At 39.1% G+C, this 19,169-nt stretch overlaps 1 protein-coding gene across 1 annotated transcript in view; it reads left to right on the top strand.

The window, feature by feature from the left end:
• The window catches only part of LOC122798394 (SITS-binding protein-like), a 449,240-nt gene that overhangs the window by 416,628 nt on the left and 13,443 nt on the right, over positions 1–19,169 (top strand). The window contains exon 9 of the mRNA XM_044067300.1: positions 16,331–16,510. Within this exon, the coding sequence (XP_043923235.1) occupies positions 16,331–16,510 (180 nt within the window). The remainder of the gene's footprint in view (positions 1–16,330; positions 16,511–19,169) is intronic.

Genomic DNA, 19,169 nt, shown 5'->3' with positions numbered 1-19,169 from the left:
ATGTTCTGTCTCTTATACCATACAATATTCAGCTTATGGACTACAGCAAGCAAGGTGTCGGGTGTATGCTTTGTTCAGGTCCATTATAGCAAGGACTAACAAATTGTACCTTATCATTATGGAAGTTGAATGTTCTGGTTTATTTAGAGGCAAATGTCTTACCTCACAGACATTTCAGGCCGTTCTTCAAGAATTCTGGGTCGCGCAGTGGTGCAGCGGTTACAGCTGTCACCTCACAGCAAGATGTTCTCCAGTTCGATTCTTGGCTGGGTTATCTCCTATGTGGAGTCTGCATGTCCTCCCTGCATTCACATGGGTTTTCCCTGGATGCTCTGGTTTTCTCCCACATTCCAAAGACATGCGTCTAGAGAGTTTTTCCCTGGGCCTCCACTGAAAATGGGTTCTGTCCCAGTCAGACTTTCCCGGTAAACAAATGTTAAATAAATAAATTCTACAATATGTATGAGGAGGCAAGTTCAGAAAAGCACCTTTTTCATTCCACGTGCACTGTAACATATTATCCATATGTCTGAAACTGAGATGTGTTACTTATATACTCCAAGCAAATGTAGAGAAAGAAGTAAAGCACTTGTTTGGAAATAAGGTGTATTAATTCCAGTTACACACCCCACATGTATCAAACATAGTGTTTGTCCTGAATCTAAACCTGCGAAGTGAGGATATGTACCATGTGCAAGTGTACAAGACACTATAGGAGAACTTGGATCAAATCCCCACAATTCACCAAATACTCTTTTAGCAAAAAGGATAATATTTGTGAAATTGGATTTGGCACAAGCTTATCAGGAATCACTAGTGGATGATGCAATTGCAGGGAGAATGAAAAATTATCACACATAACCATGCCTTTAAAACTACTCGCTTGCAGTATGGAGTTTGAATAGAAATAGTAGAGACTGATGAATGGCACTCTATGTGGTCTTCTAGGTGTAATGCCTTATTCTGATGATATTTTGAATGGGGCAGACTTTATGCAAGAAATAGCTGGACAGATACATAATATTCTCTAAAAACTTGTAGATATTGGTATGGGATTGAAGGACAGATTTGTGTTTAAGGTATTAAGCATTGAGTTCCTTGGTTTCATGTCTGAATCAAAAAGAATCTGTCCTCCTAAAGAGAAGATCAAAACTATTCACAATGTAACAAAACCAATGGATAAACATGAACTGCAGGCATTCCTGGTAGTACTGAAGTTTTACCGTTCATCCTAAAGAATAAAGCCACAGTAGCTGAGCCTTTCCACAGACTACTAAATAAAAATGCTACTTGGGTGTTGACACTTACTCATGAGAAGGCTTTTGAAGAGGAAACTGCTGTCCTTGGGCAGCATATTAGTACATTACATTTAGAAAAAAAAAAAAAAAAACACTGCATATGACCTATGTTGCTTTACCTTATGATACTGGTGCTGTTGACAGCAGTTGTGAAGCTCTGTGTCCACTACTGAAAGAAATTATGCTCAGTTTCACAAGGAAGCATTGGCTATTGTGGTCTGATTAAAGAAATCAATCAATATTTCAGTATTATATCAGATACCAAGCTATTTTTGGGACTGTTAAAAAATAACATCCCTATATCTTATATTATTTCACCTCGTGTGTTCAGATGGTCATTATTACTGAATGTATGTGTGTCAGAACTACAGTACCATCTGGGCAGAGAGAGATTACCATGCATATGCATTAAGTTGTTTACCCCTGAAGACTCCAGAGTTTCATCTTCCACCAGTGTCATAAGTTTCCAAGTTTGGATGTATTTCAAAACCTTCATTGCAAGCAGCTGACATTGCTCAAATGACTGCCATTTGATTATTAAAATGGGTGTGTAATGGAGGAAGCCAAAGGAAAAATTATGTGAAGAATTCTAACCTTTTATTCTAACCTTTTAAAAGGCAGCAGCATGAGTTATCTGTGCGCAAGGGCTGTCTTTAATGAGGCAACAAATTCATAATTCCAAAGGAAGCTAAAGACTGCACTCTTTGCTTCATATGAGGGAAGTCTAGGAATTGTTAACATCATGACAGTCACCACAAGTTATGCATTGTGGTCTACATGGATAGAAAAATTAAAGTTATGTTGCTGTCTGTCATGTCAATACACTCATCATGCTTCAAGCAGGAGTGCAGCTAATTCATGAAAAATACCCCATATCCCATAATCTTCATTGCAAGTTGATTTTGTAAGACATTTCAAGGACAAACCTTCCTTCCTGTTGGTTCCTTTTCTAAATGGCTGGATGTCAGCCCAGTTACCTCTGCAACATCAAATAGTGTTACACAGATAATGTGGAAAATCAGGCAATTGTATACAATTCACATCTGAAGATTTTTAGGTATTCTTACAGCATAATCTAATCCATTAGAACAAAGCAGTTGCTTTTTATAATGTCCAAACTGAACTTGTGATGTAAAGCACAAAAGATGTTCTCAAAAGGATTATTGTTGATGACTGGAATCTAGAACTGGAAAATTTCTTGCTGCAACAACATGTAACCCCTTGTGTTGGTATGGACTGTAGTCCGGCAGAATAATTGAATTAAAATGTTTTGGGGTTGGCTCCACCTTGGACTAGTGATTGACCTACTGCATAAAGAGTCCCAGTTTACAAGCATCCAAAAACTTAGGATTGTGTTTTGAAGTGGGAGATGGCTTGCATGTTAGACACTGTACCACTGGACCACTGCTCATGCCAACAACAGTATGAAAGGCATTGGGATCTGTGTAACATGAGGTAAAGGTATCTGATGCTCAAGTTGTTCAGAAGCAGGTTGACCATTTGAGGGACAAGGTAGAGAATCTCATGATTTTCATGACATCAGTGATTCAGAAACTGTACAACATTGCTTTAACCCATATTCTATTTTGCCACAACCCAAAGTGGGTGTCCCAATGTCACCTGAAGTACTTACTGAAGACCATCTACCTACTATTGGTACTCCACATGTGAAGTCCCCAAGCAAAGGCACCACAGCAACCCAAAATTACAATCCATCAGCCAGCCTACTTAAAGGATCGTTATCTAGGGGAACAGGGTTGTATTACAGGGCAGCGCTTGGTGCTGTGGCTTGTATGAAATTAGTTCATGCTGTTTATATATATATATATATATTTACAGAGACAGACAGAGAGAGAGGGAGAAAGAGAGATTTTTTTAATGTTTTCAATTACAAGACTGCAGATGTGTGTGTCTAAGAGAGAACCAAGTCTGATGTTCTGAATTGTACTGCCTCCTGTATCAATATTTAACAGCTGTCACACTTCAGTGGCATGGAGGGGAAAAGCCCTGAGTTCAATTAGTGGCTGAAGCAACTGATTGGCAGAAAGTGATGTGCATTACCATCCTACCTGTGGTCGCATACTGTGTCTATCCTTGCTGGAGGCTGGAGAAGACACATTAGTAGGTATGTTAAAGAGGAGTATAGGATGGAGACATGGCTGAGCTGCTGTGGAGATGGCGTGATATGCCACACATCTCTATTGCATGCCCACCCACCAAGCATACCATTAGGTCCACAAGGCTGGGGAGAGAAATGGATGTCATAACTGAACCCCCTCCCCTGGATTGGTGCACAGATGTGCTGAGCCCTCAGATACCTCATTCCATGACTAGCAACCAGCAACACCTGGTGAAGTCCAGGTAAAAGGAAAACAGCTAGTAGACCTTAAACAGCTGGTAGACCTGCTGTCAACACATGTCAGGGTGCCGGTCCAATATAATGAAGTGGCAGAGAATAAATAAAAATATTTAACAGCTGTCAATCAGTGAAATATCAGTCAGTGACAAGAAGTAGTACAGCATATCCATGGTTAGATATGTCATAGAAGGAAGGGGAAGGAGTGATGACCTATCAAAGTGATAACATCAAATATGAGGTCAGAGAAGAACACCACCAAACAGTAAGGAAGCAAATGAGAGTCAAGCATTTAAGGTAAAGGAAGGAAAGGGGAATATAGAATGTCAGAGATGCAGCAAGGGATGAGGATGAAAGACTAGATTTGAGATTAAAGTAGTGACAGAGGAGGAGGAAATTTATAATCCTAGAAGGATCTAAATCTGCAAGTAGCAGACTAGGAAATTCTCTGTTCCTTGACTGAAAGGAACTGGGAAGTGATTGAAATCTTAAACCAAGCGTGCCTTAGCCACCTGGTGGGCGTTTGTGCAGGAAAGGATAAAATACTGGATATTGTCCTAACCAAGGAGGGTGGGGTCAGAGATAATCAGGTGAAAGCACCATTAGATAACAACAATCCTGTCGTCATATGCTTTAAAGGGGAGAAAATATTCAGAGAGTAGTTATGGTACAGATTGTCAGAGAAGTACCTTATGCTCATCTCACAGACAGGGTGAAAGATGAGTTGGAGATCGATACAGACATTAGAATGAGACAGGGACAGAGTACTAAGAATTATGGGTAAGAAATGAAAGGAAAATGTGAAACCAGAAACAGAGAAAGCCAATATGTATAAGAAGGAATGTGAGGTGGCAATTAGGAAGAAATCAAAGGCATACAGGAGGTAGAAGGAAACAGAGTACAAAGCAATACATATAAAAGTGGCAAAAGAGGTGAGGCTAACATAGCATACATTAAAACAGAGCTGCCAGAAGGCATAAAAAGGGAATAAAAGAGTTTTTAGGTATATTGCAGAAAGAAGGAAGAGGAGACAGATCTACACAGAATGAGTAAGGATGTAAGAAAGGTCCAGATACCAGAGAACAAGAAAAGGTTTTGAATAAATATTTGGCATCAGTCATCACAAAGGAAGCCAAGAGCAAGGTAACATTCCTGAGGGAAGCTAGGCAGAGTGGGACAACAGTGGCTAGGCCCATGACAGAGACATATGCCAAATAAAGAAAGAACACATTAACCTAAGAGGATAAAGTCCCTATGTCAAATGGGATGATTCCTAATGACATTAAGAATCCAGCCAGTGCATTGGTGGATCTAATGATGGAAATCTTCAAAAGGTCATTAGCTAGTCCAGACATACCTTAAGACTGCATGACAGTAAATGTTGTACTACTCTTTAAAGGGTGAAACAGTGATAATCAATGAAACTATTGGCATGTTAGCCTAGCAGCAATGACAAGGAATGTATGAGGAAAATCCTGAAGAAAGGCTGGTTGCTTTCTTAGAGGACATCAATCCCATTAATAACTACCTTCATAGATTCATTGTTAGGAGAATATGCAAATTAAATTTGATATGAGAATTTGATAATATAGTTCAAGTAAACAGGCTCAATATAGATTTAAAAAAAATCTTTAACTTTTCCCACAATTAATAAAACTGCAATGGATGGGGTGAAGCTAAGACTGAGTTATAGAATTGTGGCTGGTTGAAGGATAAGTCAGTTCTACAGAGGGTGGAACATTGTCCAAAACAAGGGTAGTGACTAGTGGTTTACTGTAGTGGTCAGTCCTGGTGCAATACTCTTCAGTCTGCTCATTTCTGATATATGTATCTAAGGGAATGGAAAATGGAATTAAGCACAAAAATAGGTTTATCAGATTAGAAGAGAAAAAATATGTTGAAAGGTTAAGCAGGCAGAAACATGGCAGCTGAGATCCAAACAGACACAAAGTTCTACATTTGGACCTCAAGAAGATTTGTGTGAAATATCAGCTAAGGGAAGTGGAACTGATGAAAGCAGAATAAGACAAAGATATGAGGGTGTTTATTCACAGCAAGACTGGATGTCCAGGAGATGGTTGTGACAATAGCAAACAAGATGTTTGGATGTATCCCCAAAGGCTTCAAGTAAAAGTCTTGCTTCATTAGGCATTGATCAGGCCACCCCACCTTCAGTACACTATTCAATTCAGTTCATGAGGGATGTCAGACTGTTAGAAGGTACCCAGTGGAAAGCCACTGGAAGAGTGTGTTGGATGGAGAGGAAAAGGCATAAAAAAAGTCTATGGGAGATGGATTGCGAGACTATATACATCACTTCATACTAGAGAAGAGAATGAACACAAAGGCAAGATATAAATGCAGAATATTATGTTTTTATTCGTAGTGATCTCCCTCTAGCAGAAGTACAGATAGAGAATGGAGAACCGACAGCACACTGTAAGGAAATAATGCTCTCTTGACTATAAAAAAAGTTTCCTCACACAGTGGTCAGCAGACCCACGAAAAATGGTGCAAAATAAGTGAAGGAGAAAGAATTTGTAGCATTTAAGAGCTTGGGAGGAGGTAGAGAAGTGGAGATGGGAAGGATGAAAGTAGGTAGAATGCAAACTGAAATTGAATCAATTAGTTGAAATTAACTAAAATTCAGATCTTACTATCTAAGGACATTCATTTTCAAATGAAATTCCTACAGCTTTATAGTTTGATGTTAAGAATATTAAGCATTTGTTAATTATCTATTTATGTCTTAAAACATTTAAATTATATTTCTTAAAATTCATATTTTTCTCAAAAAAATGTTCCTGACCCTGTTTCTTAAAGCAGTCAAGTACAGTTAAGCAGGTTATGTTTCTATTTACAATCATTTATTCAAGTTGATAATGTGCATAGTAAGAGATGCTGGTGTTCTTGTCAAACTGAAATGATCAACACAAGTTACAGTTTCACTATTTATTTGTTTGTTTACAAGAGTAGTGCATTGATAGATAGTAATCATTTTCAGGATCAGCTCATATTGAGCTGCTGTTGAACTCCAAATGTACTCCTAAACTTGATAGACTGCACAACAGTTTATGCGTGGCTTAAGATGTTTCCCAGAGCTTGATAAGATTATAAAAGATATGCAAGTGATTTTGAAAGAGAGTTCCTATGATTCCTCAGATAATGTATGCTAATGACAAAGGTAGTGGAGGAGAAGACAAAAGTAGGAACTCTTTCATTGGTCAACGATGCATATCAACAACGGTGCATTTCAACAACAGTAATAAAGACACTGAGCTCTGTGAAGAAGCAACTAACTTACTGTTGGAGAGAGCTTGCCAGCTACTATGGTCAGGAACTATAGAAGATAATATAATGACAGGAACAAGAGTTCTGTGAAAGATAAGAAAACGTAAAGATGGGGCATAAGTCAAAGCAGGGTCTATCACTGCTTCTTAGTTGTAGGTGAGGAGTGGACAGACTAGGAGAATATTACAGGAAACCCATATTGCATGTGTCCAAAACAACAAAACAGCACAAGTAGAGGAAACAAGCAATTTTAATGTACAAACTTAGTGCTTTTGCTCCTTACAAATCAAAAGGACTTCATCAGAGTCTAATTAATTCATTATCTAAAACAAACTTGTACAAAAACAACAAGCGATCAGTGGTGACTAATCAAAAATCATTAATGCCCAGTCATCAATTTAAACACACACTTACAATTGTGCATACATATTTAATCATCCAAAAACATATTAGAGAACATGCTGACTAAGCAATGCATAATATTAATACTAATTAGTAAATTAATTAAATCTGCAAATATTAAAAAAGGCTTCTTGCAATGTTTCCAATCTTTCCTCCTCACAGAAAATAAAATTAATTTCTAAAGGTTTTTACTGTTTGTCAAAATTAGCAAGAGTTTGGACATTAACTTTTTTCTATGCCTCATGAAGCTGTCAGTCTGGCAGTTTGGAATCCATATATGTTATATAGTTGGATAATAGCATGACAAAGAACAAAGACTATATGGGCTGGCTTCCAGAGTCCTCAAAAACCTAACCACTGTGTTGGAAGTCATCCCCCAACCCGCAACAGAGTTCTTCAACAGATCACTGCCTAATACAGAAGTGCCATAGCATTAAAAGTTAGCAATTGTATGGAGGTATCCAAAACAAATCTGGGGAACTGCAGGCCTTTCGGATTAAAAAAGTGATAGGGAAAACCATGGAGAAACTCACGAGAAAAAGGCTGGCAGCATTTTTACACGACAGCAATCTCCAGAACAGCAACCAACAGGGGCTCATGGCCAGCAGGAGCTGTCAGTCAAACCTGATCATGTCTTATGACAAAGATATGGATTAAGTTGACAAGGAGTAGTAGCAGATATAGAGCAGTATCCATAGTCTGGGGCTTTGCATTTTCATAGTGGTGATCTGCAAAGAATGGCCCTATGTGTACATGCAAATTCCAGACTTTCAGCATGAATATGAAAATGCAAAGGAGTTGTTGTAAACATGTCCCCATATAGCAAACGTATAACATGCTTAATGCATAATCGATAGAGGGAAAGCTAATAAGGGGCTTTTCACACATGCGTATGAGTACAATTCATAGACATGAATCTCTAATGAGCTCATTTGCATACTAAGAGTGTAAATAGCCCCGAACTTATGCCAGTAAGCAGCAGTTTTCCAGGAAAATGTGGAGAGGAAAGGGGAGACTGGTTGGTGCTTGTGCATACCTGGACATTTAATTGAAGGGGTCACTTGGATAAATGTTTCACTTTGGTGCTTATACATATCTGGAGATTTTACTGAAGGGGTTGCTTAGATACATAGTTCATTTTGGTTATTATGTATAACTGGACATACTCCTTAAGGAGTCACTTGGGGAAAGGATTCATTTTGGTGATTGTGCATACCTGGACATTTTACTTAAGGGATTGCTTGGGTGAATGTTTCATTTTAATGCTTGTATATACCTGGGCATACTCCTTAATGTTTCACATGGGTGGAAGTTTCATTTTAGTGCTTATGCATACCTGGACATTTTACTGAAGGGGTAGCTTGGGTAAAAGTTTCATTTTGGTGCTTGTGCATACTTGGACATACTCCTTAAGGGGTTGCTTGGGTGAAAGTTTTATTTTGGCTTTTGCGCATACCTGGACATTTTACTGAAGGGGTCACTTGAGGAAATGTTTTATTATGATTTTTGTGCATACCTGGACATACCCCTGAAGGGGTCACTGGGGAAAATAATTAATTTGTATGTCAGGGAAGTGTTTATGATTACATGGTCAGACTGTTGAAGTGATTTGATAGACAAAATAGTTTATTTTGTGCCATTTTAGTGCTTATGCATACGTAACACAAACTAATGAAGAGGTTGCTGGGGGGAAATAATTAATTTGTGTGTCAGGGAAGTGCTTGTACATACTTGGACAAACTATTGAAGGGGTGTCTGTGGGCAAATTCATCAAAGGTGAAGCATCACTTTTAACAATGGATGTGCATACCGCACGGATGTCAGACTATGAATTGCAAAGCCCCCTCATTAGCATACTGCGCATTAAAGCATTTCTTATTTGCATTTCATTATTTTTATTGCCTTTTGCATTAGTGTAAATGGCCTTTATGATTCTCACCTTTGCTATGTTCATTTGTAAGAATCAGGAGTACCCCTATTGCATTTGCACAAGCAACTATAAATACTGACAAAAAATAGCAAAGGTTTGGCTCCAAATTTCCAAAAGATGTAGATATTCAAGCAAAGTCCAGTAATCTTGAGCAGCTGTATTTTATTGAACACAAGCGCTTTCACAAGAGCTTCGTCAGGTGCATGGAACTAAAAGCAAAAGGTACACCATTATATACTAACCAATATCACATGACATCAATTAAAATTTAAAAATACACAATAATAATATAAAATTCCCTATACAAATTTAATATATATATTTCTACTACTATACATATAAAAACATGTTGAGTAAACCCATAAAAGTATATGCAAATACATATAAAATGCACCATTAATTCATCTACGTAAAATTCTCTTTTGCAATGTTCAATAAAATACAGCTGCTCAAGATTACTGGACATTGCTTGAATATCTACATCTTTTGGAAATTTGGAGCCAAACCTTTGCTATTTTTTTGTCAGTTTTATATCTCTTGTGGTTTAGCAAGGGTCTCCAGTGGTTTATAGGTATCATTTTGTTCTTTTAACTATAAATACTGGCCATAATCTACTTGGACTTAAGCAAGGCATTTATTACAGTCCCAAACAAGTAACTGACATGAAAACTGGAGCTGCTGGAGATAGGACAAAGACTGAAGAAATGGAGAGATGCAAGACTGAATATCAGGACTTCAAAGTTTACGATGACATAGATAATGTCAGGAATTAGAAAATAACCATATCAGTGTTAGGTTTATAGTTTCAAAATTTTTGCCGATGCATTGCTCCAAGACCAACCAACTCTCAAGTGCCTTAGTATTTATGCAGTAAAAAGGATCTATGACCAATTTCTGCTAGGATAAAACTGCAAACACTATATATTTCTGAAGTGCTTCTTTGGTCTGTTATTCTAATATTTCAGAATATTTATGGGAAAGCAGTCTGTCCGTAACAATATACATGTTTTGGTGTCAGCTTTACCTACAGGTTACATTAATGCACTGATTTACAAGCCCTAGGATGGCTTGAAATACAAAGTAAAATGAAGAATTCACAGCTCATGAGGGTCTAACAAGTAAAAGATTAATGTCTCGTCTTTAGCTACTCATTTCTTCATATAAACCCCATATATTTTTGTGATTATTAATAGCATATCTTACTTGATGTTAACCTGTTTAACAATAATGATAGAAATGAAATATTTCACTACATGTTCCCAGATTATAGAACTCACCACCTTCAAGTACAAGGTCTACATACTCAGTTAATTTCATGAAAAAACAGCAGGATTGCTAAAAAGTCACCTAATAATCCTGGTGTGTGAATAAGACTTGTGAAGGTATTGTGATACAATTTATACACCACATAATGCAGTCCTCAGTTTTAACTTACATTGCCATACTCAGAGAATAAAACTCTCTGCTATTTCATTCTTTCTCAAGCTGTGCTTCTTTCTTCATTGTATGACTTTCCGATATTCTTCTCCTCAACACCTCCATTATCACACAGCCATTTCTCTTTTTAGACTTTAGACCACCTTTATCCTATCCATCTTTCTCTGCCTCTCTCTGTTCTACCTCTGTAATTTCAACTAATTTCTTATGTCCTTGACCTGATCCTCTTCATACTCGCCTTGTGCCCTTTCAGTACTTTGCCCCTCTGGCTCTCCTTTTCGGTAGACTCCTGTACCATCTCAGACCTTCTCCACTCAGGTCCTACCTATCTAACCTGTAGCTAACTGCATTGCTGATAGTTTTCCTCTCTAACTTCTATTCCTTTTGTCTCTACCCGCTCCGTTCGCCCTGCGGGCTCACTCCGCTCCCCTACCCTACCCCCAAATCCCACACACCCCCACTGCATCTACATTTATACCCATCTAACCACTCCTACTTCCTCTCCAACATCGAAACTCCACCCCTTCCTCTTCCTATCTCCTCCCACTTTCATACAACCCTTACTTCACATCCCTCCCTCCTCCTTACTCAACACCACTACATTGCTTATCAATACCCTAACATGCTTAAAAAATACTCATCCTTCCCAATTCAACTACTACTCCTCCTGAACCTTACCTACATCTACTATCTTACCCAACCTTATCCCATCACCCACTCACCACTCTCACAAACAACCTGCCCTCTCCATACTTCACAATCCAACTTCTTCAACTCAATCTCCCCTGAACTATATCCCTTCAGGAACAACCTATGTTTTCATTTCAAACTATTCCCCCCCTCTTAAAACTTCATCAACTACTCTACCCTCCATACCTCCCACTACTCTATCAATTTATACCTCTCAATCAAAACAATCCAAATACCTCCACTACTTAACTCAACTTCTAACTTCCATACTTTTATCTGGTGATATACACCCTAACCCAGGCCCAACCCCCTCCTTCTCAATAACTAAATCCATCCTACTTGCATCTCTTAATGCACAAAGTTTAGCTAACAAAATTCCAAATCTCCATGCCTGGCTACTTCATAACAAACCAGACATCCTAGCTATATCTGAAACCTGGCTAAAACCACATGTAAAAAATGAAGAGATATTACCACCCAATTACTCTATCATCAGAACAGACAGAACCCATAAAAAAGGTGGTGGAGTGGCTCTAATCTACTCTTCCTCCCTATCTATAACACCCTACAATAAAGCCATTCCAAAGTTCACTAATGCAGAATTAATACTAGCTCATCTTCAGCTAAACAAACATAAATATATATACATTGCCTCTCTTTACATTCCCCCTGGAGACAATGTCCCAATACTAGAAGAAATCCTCTCCTGGCTATCAACTAACATCTGTAATGAAACTATAATCATGGGAGACACTAATATTAATTGGTCTTCCATTCAGTCCCCTACTCACCCCCTCAACATCAACCTATACAACTACTTTTAACTCATCAACTCCATAACTAGGCCATCCAAAGACTTCACTAGTGGCAACATTTTAGACTGGATTCTAGTCTCCCACCCCCACAACTATCCTGACAGTAGAACCCTCCCTGACTCCCTCAGTGACCACCTTCCCATCTTCACTAGACGTTTCCCTTCTCCCCTACTAGCTACTCATACTTACATAACTACCCAATGTCAAAGAAACTTTAACCCAGAAGCTTTCTCTGACACCCTTAAATCACTTAACTGGTAACCTCTAAAAACTCTACCACTTGCAAATGCAATAACTCACTTTAATACTGCCTTCCTACATCTCCTAAATAATCACGCTCCCTTAATAACCAAAAGAATAAAAAGGAAAGCCACCCCCTGGTTAACTAAAAGTACACTAGCCACCATGCGACTTAGAGATAAAGCCTGGACACAATACCAGAGGAACAAATCTACATTTAACCTTAATGAATACAAAACTCTTCGTAACTCAGTTAAAAAGCTTATCTCAGCAGACCGTCAAAACTACTTCGTCCAACTTCAAAGCAACCATAAAACCAACCCACAAAAGTTCTGGAGAGGTATAACTACCCTCTTAAAACCTGGTACTACAGAAAACCCTAACCCCTCCCCAAATGTACAAGACTCTGATCTTGCTACCCAATTCAATTCTTTCTTTATTGACTCTATTTCCAAACTTACCTCTTCTTTTTCAAATAACAATCCACCTCCTACCTCCACTTCTCCTCACCCATCTCCCCTTCCAACTTCTTTCTCTCATTCCTCACCCTCTCAACCCCCACCATTTTTCATTAAACCTATTCCTACTTCTACTATAAGAAAACTCCTGCAGAAACTAAAACCATGCACCAATGCCCCTGATAACATCCCTTCATACTTCCTCAGCATAGCTGCTGAAGCCATTGCCCTCCCTATCAGTATCCTAATCAACCGCTCTATCCAGGAGGTCTTGTTCCTGAAATCTGGAAAAAAGCTTACATCATTCCCCTGCACAAAGGAGGAAATAATACTAATATTTCCAATTTCCGTCCCATCGCCATCCTCTTTCCCATTTCTAAAGTTCTAGAGAAATGTATCTGCCTTCAGCTCCTCCCCCATCTCTTAGACAACAACCTATTAACTCCTACCCAACACGGATTCAGACCCCATCATAGCACTATGACTGCCCTCCTTTCCTTCCTTGAAACAGTGCATAAAGCTAGAGATTCTGGCTTCACTGTATCTACCATCCTTCTCGATTCTCTCTAAGACCTTCGACACTATCTCTCATAACCTACTTCTTACTAAACTAGCTAACCTAAACCTCTCCCCCTCTTCCCTCAAATGGTTTACCAGCTATCTCTCCAATAGGCAACAAGCTGTCAAATGGAAAAAGGCCACCTCCTCTTTCCTCATCTCCCCCACAGGTGTCCCACAAGGTTCCATACTGGGCCCCCTCCTCTTCAACATTTTCATTAATGACTTTTACCACTCTATCCCTCTTGCTAACATTATCCAATATGCAGATGATTCCACAATCATCTGTGCTGCCCCATCCATATCAACTCTTTTAAAACTAACTCAAGATGCCTTCTCTACCACAGAACAATGGATGAAAGACAACATCTCTTATGATTTTTACCTCCTCTAAAACTAAGAATTTCGATCGAAATTTATTCTCCATCACCAGCCAAAATACAACACCTCTTGAGCTGGTATCTGAAACCAAACTACTAGGAGTTCAAATAGATGACAGGCTCAAATTTAACTCCCATCTACTACTAAACATAAAAAAAACCCACCAAAAACTTGGCATGCTCTACCGACACAATTGGTTCCTCACCTCAACTACTAAACTTACTCTCTCTACTACATTTCTCTTACCCTCCCTTCTCTATGGAGCCCCTCTTCTAACAAACCTACGATTATCTCTCAAAACCAAACTGTCCTCTTGTTACAATAAAATAGCCAGATTCGCCACTAGCAACAAATCATCAACCCATCACTGTGAATCTCTCCACAAACTATACTGGCTTGAACTTCCCAACTACCTCTCCTACACTCAGCTCACCTATGCTCATAAACTCATTTTCCAGCCATCCCTCTGTCCCTCCCTCTCCACTACCTTTAAAATGCACCACACACAAAGACTTCTCAGATCCAACAATCAAAACCTTATAGAAGTTTACAGACCCCTCCACCCCCCAGGACAATACCTCCTCTCACACTCTCTAGCATGCCTATGGAACTCCCTTCCCCCCTCCATTCGTACCATTACTAGCCTCCCATCCTTTAAAAAATCACTCCACTCTCATCTAACTTACACATGGGAATGCTCCTGCTCCCATCCCTCATAACTTACACTTTACTTCAACACTTTTTCCATGCCTTCTCTCAAATCCCAAGTAACAAATTCTTGCTTGCTTCTATTATACAACTCCTTACTAGAAAAAAAAAATAAAAAAAAATTATTAACTTTGATTGAAATACTTTTGATCAGTCTGTTTTACCTCTGTAATCTTCATTTGTTCTATGTGTGTATATTAATCTTAGTTTGTTTACTTAGTTTGTATATTAACCTTTCTGTAATCTGTATGAGGAGCTTTTCTCCCCAGGACTCCATTGAAAGCGGGTTCTTCAGGCCCAATGGAATATCCTGGTTAAACAACTGCAAATAAATAAAAATAAAATAATAAAATTCTTCTTCCACATTGTTCTTTCTTTTTTTTTCTCCACCACATATTATCCAGGTACATTGTTGATCACTTCAGATGTCTGTACCGTCCTAATCCAGTAATATTTCTTTATGTATCAGTAGATGTCCTTTACTATACTAAGCCACAAAGCATTGAAATTCACCTTACAATGAATAGAACTTCATGGACTAGAATATTGGCACATTTGTAATGTGATTTCATACTGAACCATAAAAAGTGTGTCAGTATGCATGTCAATGCCTGTAATCCCACTGTGAAGGGCAACATTCCCTCCATATAATCATATGTGGTTGGATAACCATTGGCATTGGTGCTATCCTGGTGTTCATGGAGGGGGTGGGGTGGGGTGATCCTACCTGAAAGTGAGAATAGTGATGTGAAGACATATGAGGCAGAAGGACACAGGGAGGTTATATTTCTCTGCCTCTTAGCCTCAAATGTCTAGTAGGGTACAACACTGTTTTAGAGGTTCTGATGTTCAGCATCCAGTGATATTCTAGGCTATGATGCTCTAAGAAATATTAATTTCAGATGGAATGCATTGCACATATTTGTAGGGATTTATCTCATCAGTATCCAGTCTGTCATCTTTTGTACTATCATCTTTTTTCCTTCCTTCATCCAAAATAAAGTAAACACATGTTTTGCTCAGCCCCCTGATGTTACAGCTTTTCCCTAATTCCACTTTTAACCATAAACTTACATTTCTGTACCTTTCATTATCACATAATCAGACACTGAACATTTGGCCTGCATATGTGTGATCAGTTGTATATGTGGAATTGATAATGCAGGGCTGATTATAACTTCATCTGGTCATTGAAATGTAAATCTATGTCTTATACTTCACAATAATTACATTTGTAATTCCTGTTTTCATTACTGTTGTCATTTAGATCTATTTATTTAGAGTACCAGGTTATTTTACTTTGTACTAATTCAGCTATGTATACGTTTATTTCTATATAGTAGGTTCAGGAATACTTACTGTTTTGAATTTGTCTCCCTGAGGAACTTAAGTCAGAACGATATTACTTGTTACTGAAACTAACAGTTGAATAAATAAAATAATCATTATTTGTTTATATGGACTTAAACTTTTCAATATGCATTTAATATTGGCATATCACCAAACTTTACTAAATGCTAATGTAAACAAAATCCAGAGTAACTGCAACTAATCAGTTTAATTTCCTGGCCCTGGAAAGGCAGATTTGTATATGTTGGTTAGTTACTATAAACCAAAATCTTGTTTTATAGCTGAAATGTGCATGCTGAAGAAAACTAGAATTGCCAAAATACTCTAAAACAGGATCACAGAAATACAATGCTGTCATTTTAACTGATTCCTTTAGTTATTCTGTTTGTTCGTAACTATTGTTTCTATATTTCCAGACATTGAATCTGACCCGAATGTATATACAGAAGCATCAGGATTTTGTAGCCCCACTCATTGTAAAATATGCAGAGGAATGGACTTCATTAGGAAAGCCAATATTTCGACCTCTTTGGTGGATCAGTCCAAACAAACCTGTATCATTTACAACAGATGATGCCTTCTTGATTGGAGATGAGGTAAATTTACTTTGCAAGTAATTTGTTATAACATCAATTTAAACAAAATGAGAAATCTGTTAACCAAATAATACTGGAAGTTACATTTCAGCCTTCAGAACTTTAAGGAGGAAGATTTATAGGTTCATAGGTAGGTACTAGGCTATTGGCCCTAGGGCCTATATAAGCCTAGCCAAAAGGTACCCTGGCTTTCGCCACCCAAGAAAATTATTTTCCTGTGCCACTGTCGAGCAGAGACACAGAAGTGATCCCCGGGGAGAATTTCCTATCTCCCATCCAATCATCAAGATTTTTCTTGAAGAGTGCTAATGAGGAGCTTTGTTTGATATAGATAGGTTGTTTGTTCCAGAGTATGGGAAGTCTCTGGGACAGGAATCTATCCCTCCAGCATGTTCTGTTTATTGTGGTGGCAAGGTTTAGGTCCCTAGAGCGTGTAGCTTGTAGGGATTGGGATTTCTTTAAGTGAAGCATGTCTAAAAGCTCTGGGTTTGACATAGCTTTGTGTGTTAGGCAGAGATCGCCTCTGAGTAGGCGATATGCGACAGAGTAAAGCTGCAGTTTTTTGAGACGGTCTGCATTGGGCATCTGTTTGAGGCCAGTAATCCTCTTTGTGAGGTATTTCTGTGGCCTTTCCAGTTGTTGTAGATGTCTTGAGAGGTACATACCAAAAGGGGCATTATACTATATAATGGGTCCAATGAGTGATGAGTAGAGGGGAACAATGACCTCTTTTTTCCTGGATGAGAAACCTTTTGTGATGAGGTGTGCCATGTAGAAGAATTTCCTGACTACTGTGATGATGTGATTATCAAAGGAGAGACTACTGTCCACCTGTGTCCCAAGGTCACATCACATTTTCAGTGTTAAGTAGACTACCGCCTATGTGGTAGTTCATGGGTACAGAGTTTTTACCAAAAGGGATGACAATGCACTTTTTGGCATTGAGCTTGAGGCCATGGCTTTGACACCAGGCATCCATCTCAGCGAGGCCCTTTTGTAGGATGTCCACATCTTTTGTAGTTTTGATTATGGCTCCTAGTTTGCAGTCATCTGCAAACATTGTTAGCTAAAGACCTTCTGTGTTAGCCTGTACTTCAGAGAAGTAGATACCAAACAGGAGAGGACCCAGGACTGAACCCTGTGGTACTCCACTTGTCACTGGTCTGAAGTTGGATTTGGAGTCTGCTACTTTCACAGTGTGGGTTCTGTCAGTGAGCCAGTTGGCAACCCATCTTGTGACATAGGGATTTATACCTAGTTTAGTGAGTTTATCTATAATTCCAGAGTGGGGGATGGTGTTGAAAGCCTTGGCAAGATCTAGATAGGCTGTGTGAACCACCTTACCCTCATCTACGGCTTTGGTGACTGCTTCAAAGAAGTCTATCAGGTTTAGGAGACATGATCTGCCTTTTACAAACCCAAACTGGATGGGGTCCTGAGTTTGGAGATTACCAATGTCATTGTTTATAAGTTCCATGATGATACGTTCCATAGCCTTGCAGACCAGGCTCGTTAGGCTAATGGGGCGGTAGTTTCCGGGGTCTTGGCTCCCCCTTTGTGGAGTGGGATAACTGTCGCTGTACACCATTCAGTGGGCACATAGCCTGAGGTGAGACTATGATTAAACATGGTACTTAGGTGGGATGCCAGTTCGTTCTGTAGTTCATGTAGAATACAGCCTGGGATGTTGTCAGGTCCCATGGATGCTGTGTTCTTGGCTTTGGATAGTGTGTTTTTTACCTGTGCAGCCGTGATTACAGGAACTTTGCATTCTTCTGGCATAGAGATGGGCCCTTTAGGGGATGACAGGGGGGTAAATTTAGCACTGAACCTATCTGCCAGGATGTTGGCAATATCCGTTGGTTCTGTATATTTAGTGTCATTGTGCTGTAACTCAGAGCAGATCTGAGTGTTGCCACTGAGATTCTTGACATAGCTATAGAATGCTTTGAGGTTGCCTTTAGAGTCAGTGGCGATTTTGTTTTCATAACTAGCTTTGGAGGATTTTATGAGGGATCTCAGCTTCTTACTGAGGCTGACCAGGGAGTTTCTCCAATCATGGGATTTTACTCTTTTTTGCAACAGTTTCCTTCTTCTGTTGTAGAGTTTGTTTATGGCAGGGGACCACCAGATTGGCTTCCTTTTTTGGAGGATAGCATCTTGGTTCTGTTAGCGATTGCATGATCCATGCACTCCTGTAAGTGCTTATAAAGTGCATTTGTGTAGGATTCAGCAGTCATACCTCTATTGTCCGTCAGCATGGGTGTTGTGAAGTTTGCCACTTCTGTCTTAAGAATCGGGAAGGCTTTGGAGAATTTTTTTACTGTGGTTTCCCTAATGGGGGGTAGGGGAGGGATGTGGATGTCTAGGGTGATTAGCTTGTGGTTGGATCTGAACAATGAGGAATTGACCTCTGGTGTGGAGTATCAGTTGCCCATGTTGGTAATAACCAGGTCTAGGATATTGCTGCTCCTGGTGGGGGTGTGGATAAGTTGATCCAAGGCATTGGAATTTATGAATTCCAGAAAACGTTGAGCACAAGAGTTGGTACATGAGTAGTTTTCCCATTTAATGGTGGGGTAGTTGAAATCGCCCATTATTAGGGTGTTAGGTTGTACCCTAATATTTTCAAGTGTATCAAGAAATGAGGAGTGGGAAT

Source organism: Protopterus annectens, chromosome 3.part1 (genome assembly GCF_019279795.1).
Source record: "Protopterus annectens isolate FY-2018-M chromosome 3.part1, PAN1.0, whole genome shotgun sequence".
Lineage (NCBI taxonomy): Eukaryota > Metazoa > Chordata > Ceratodontiformes > Protopteridae > Protopterus > Protopterus annectens.
Note: the sequence above shows the minus strand (reverse complement) of the source record. Positions and strands in the feature narration are given on the sequence as shown.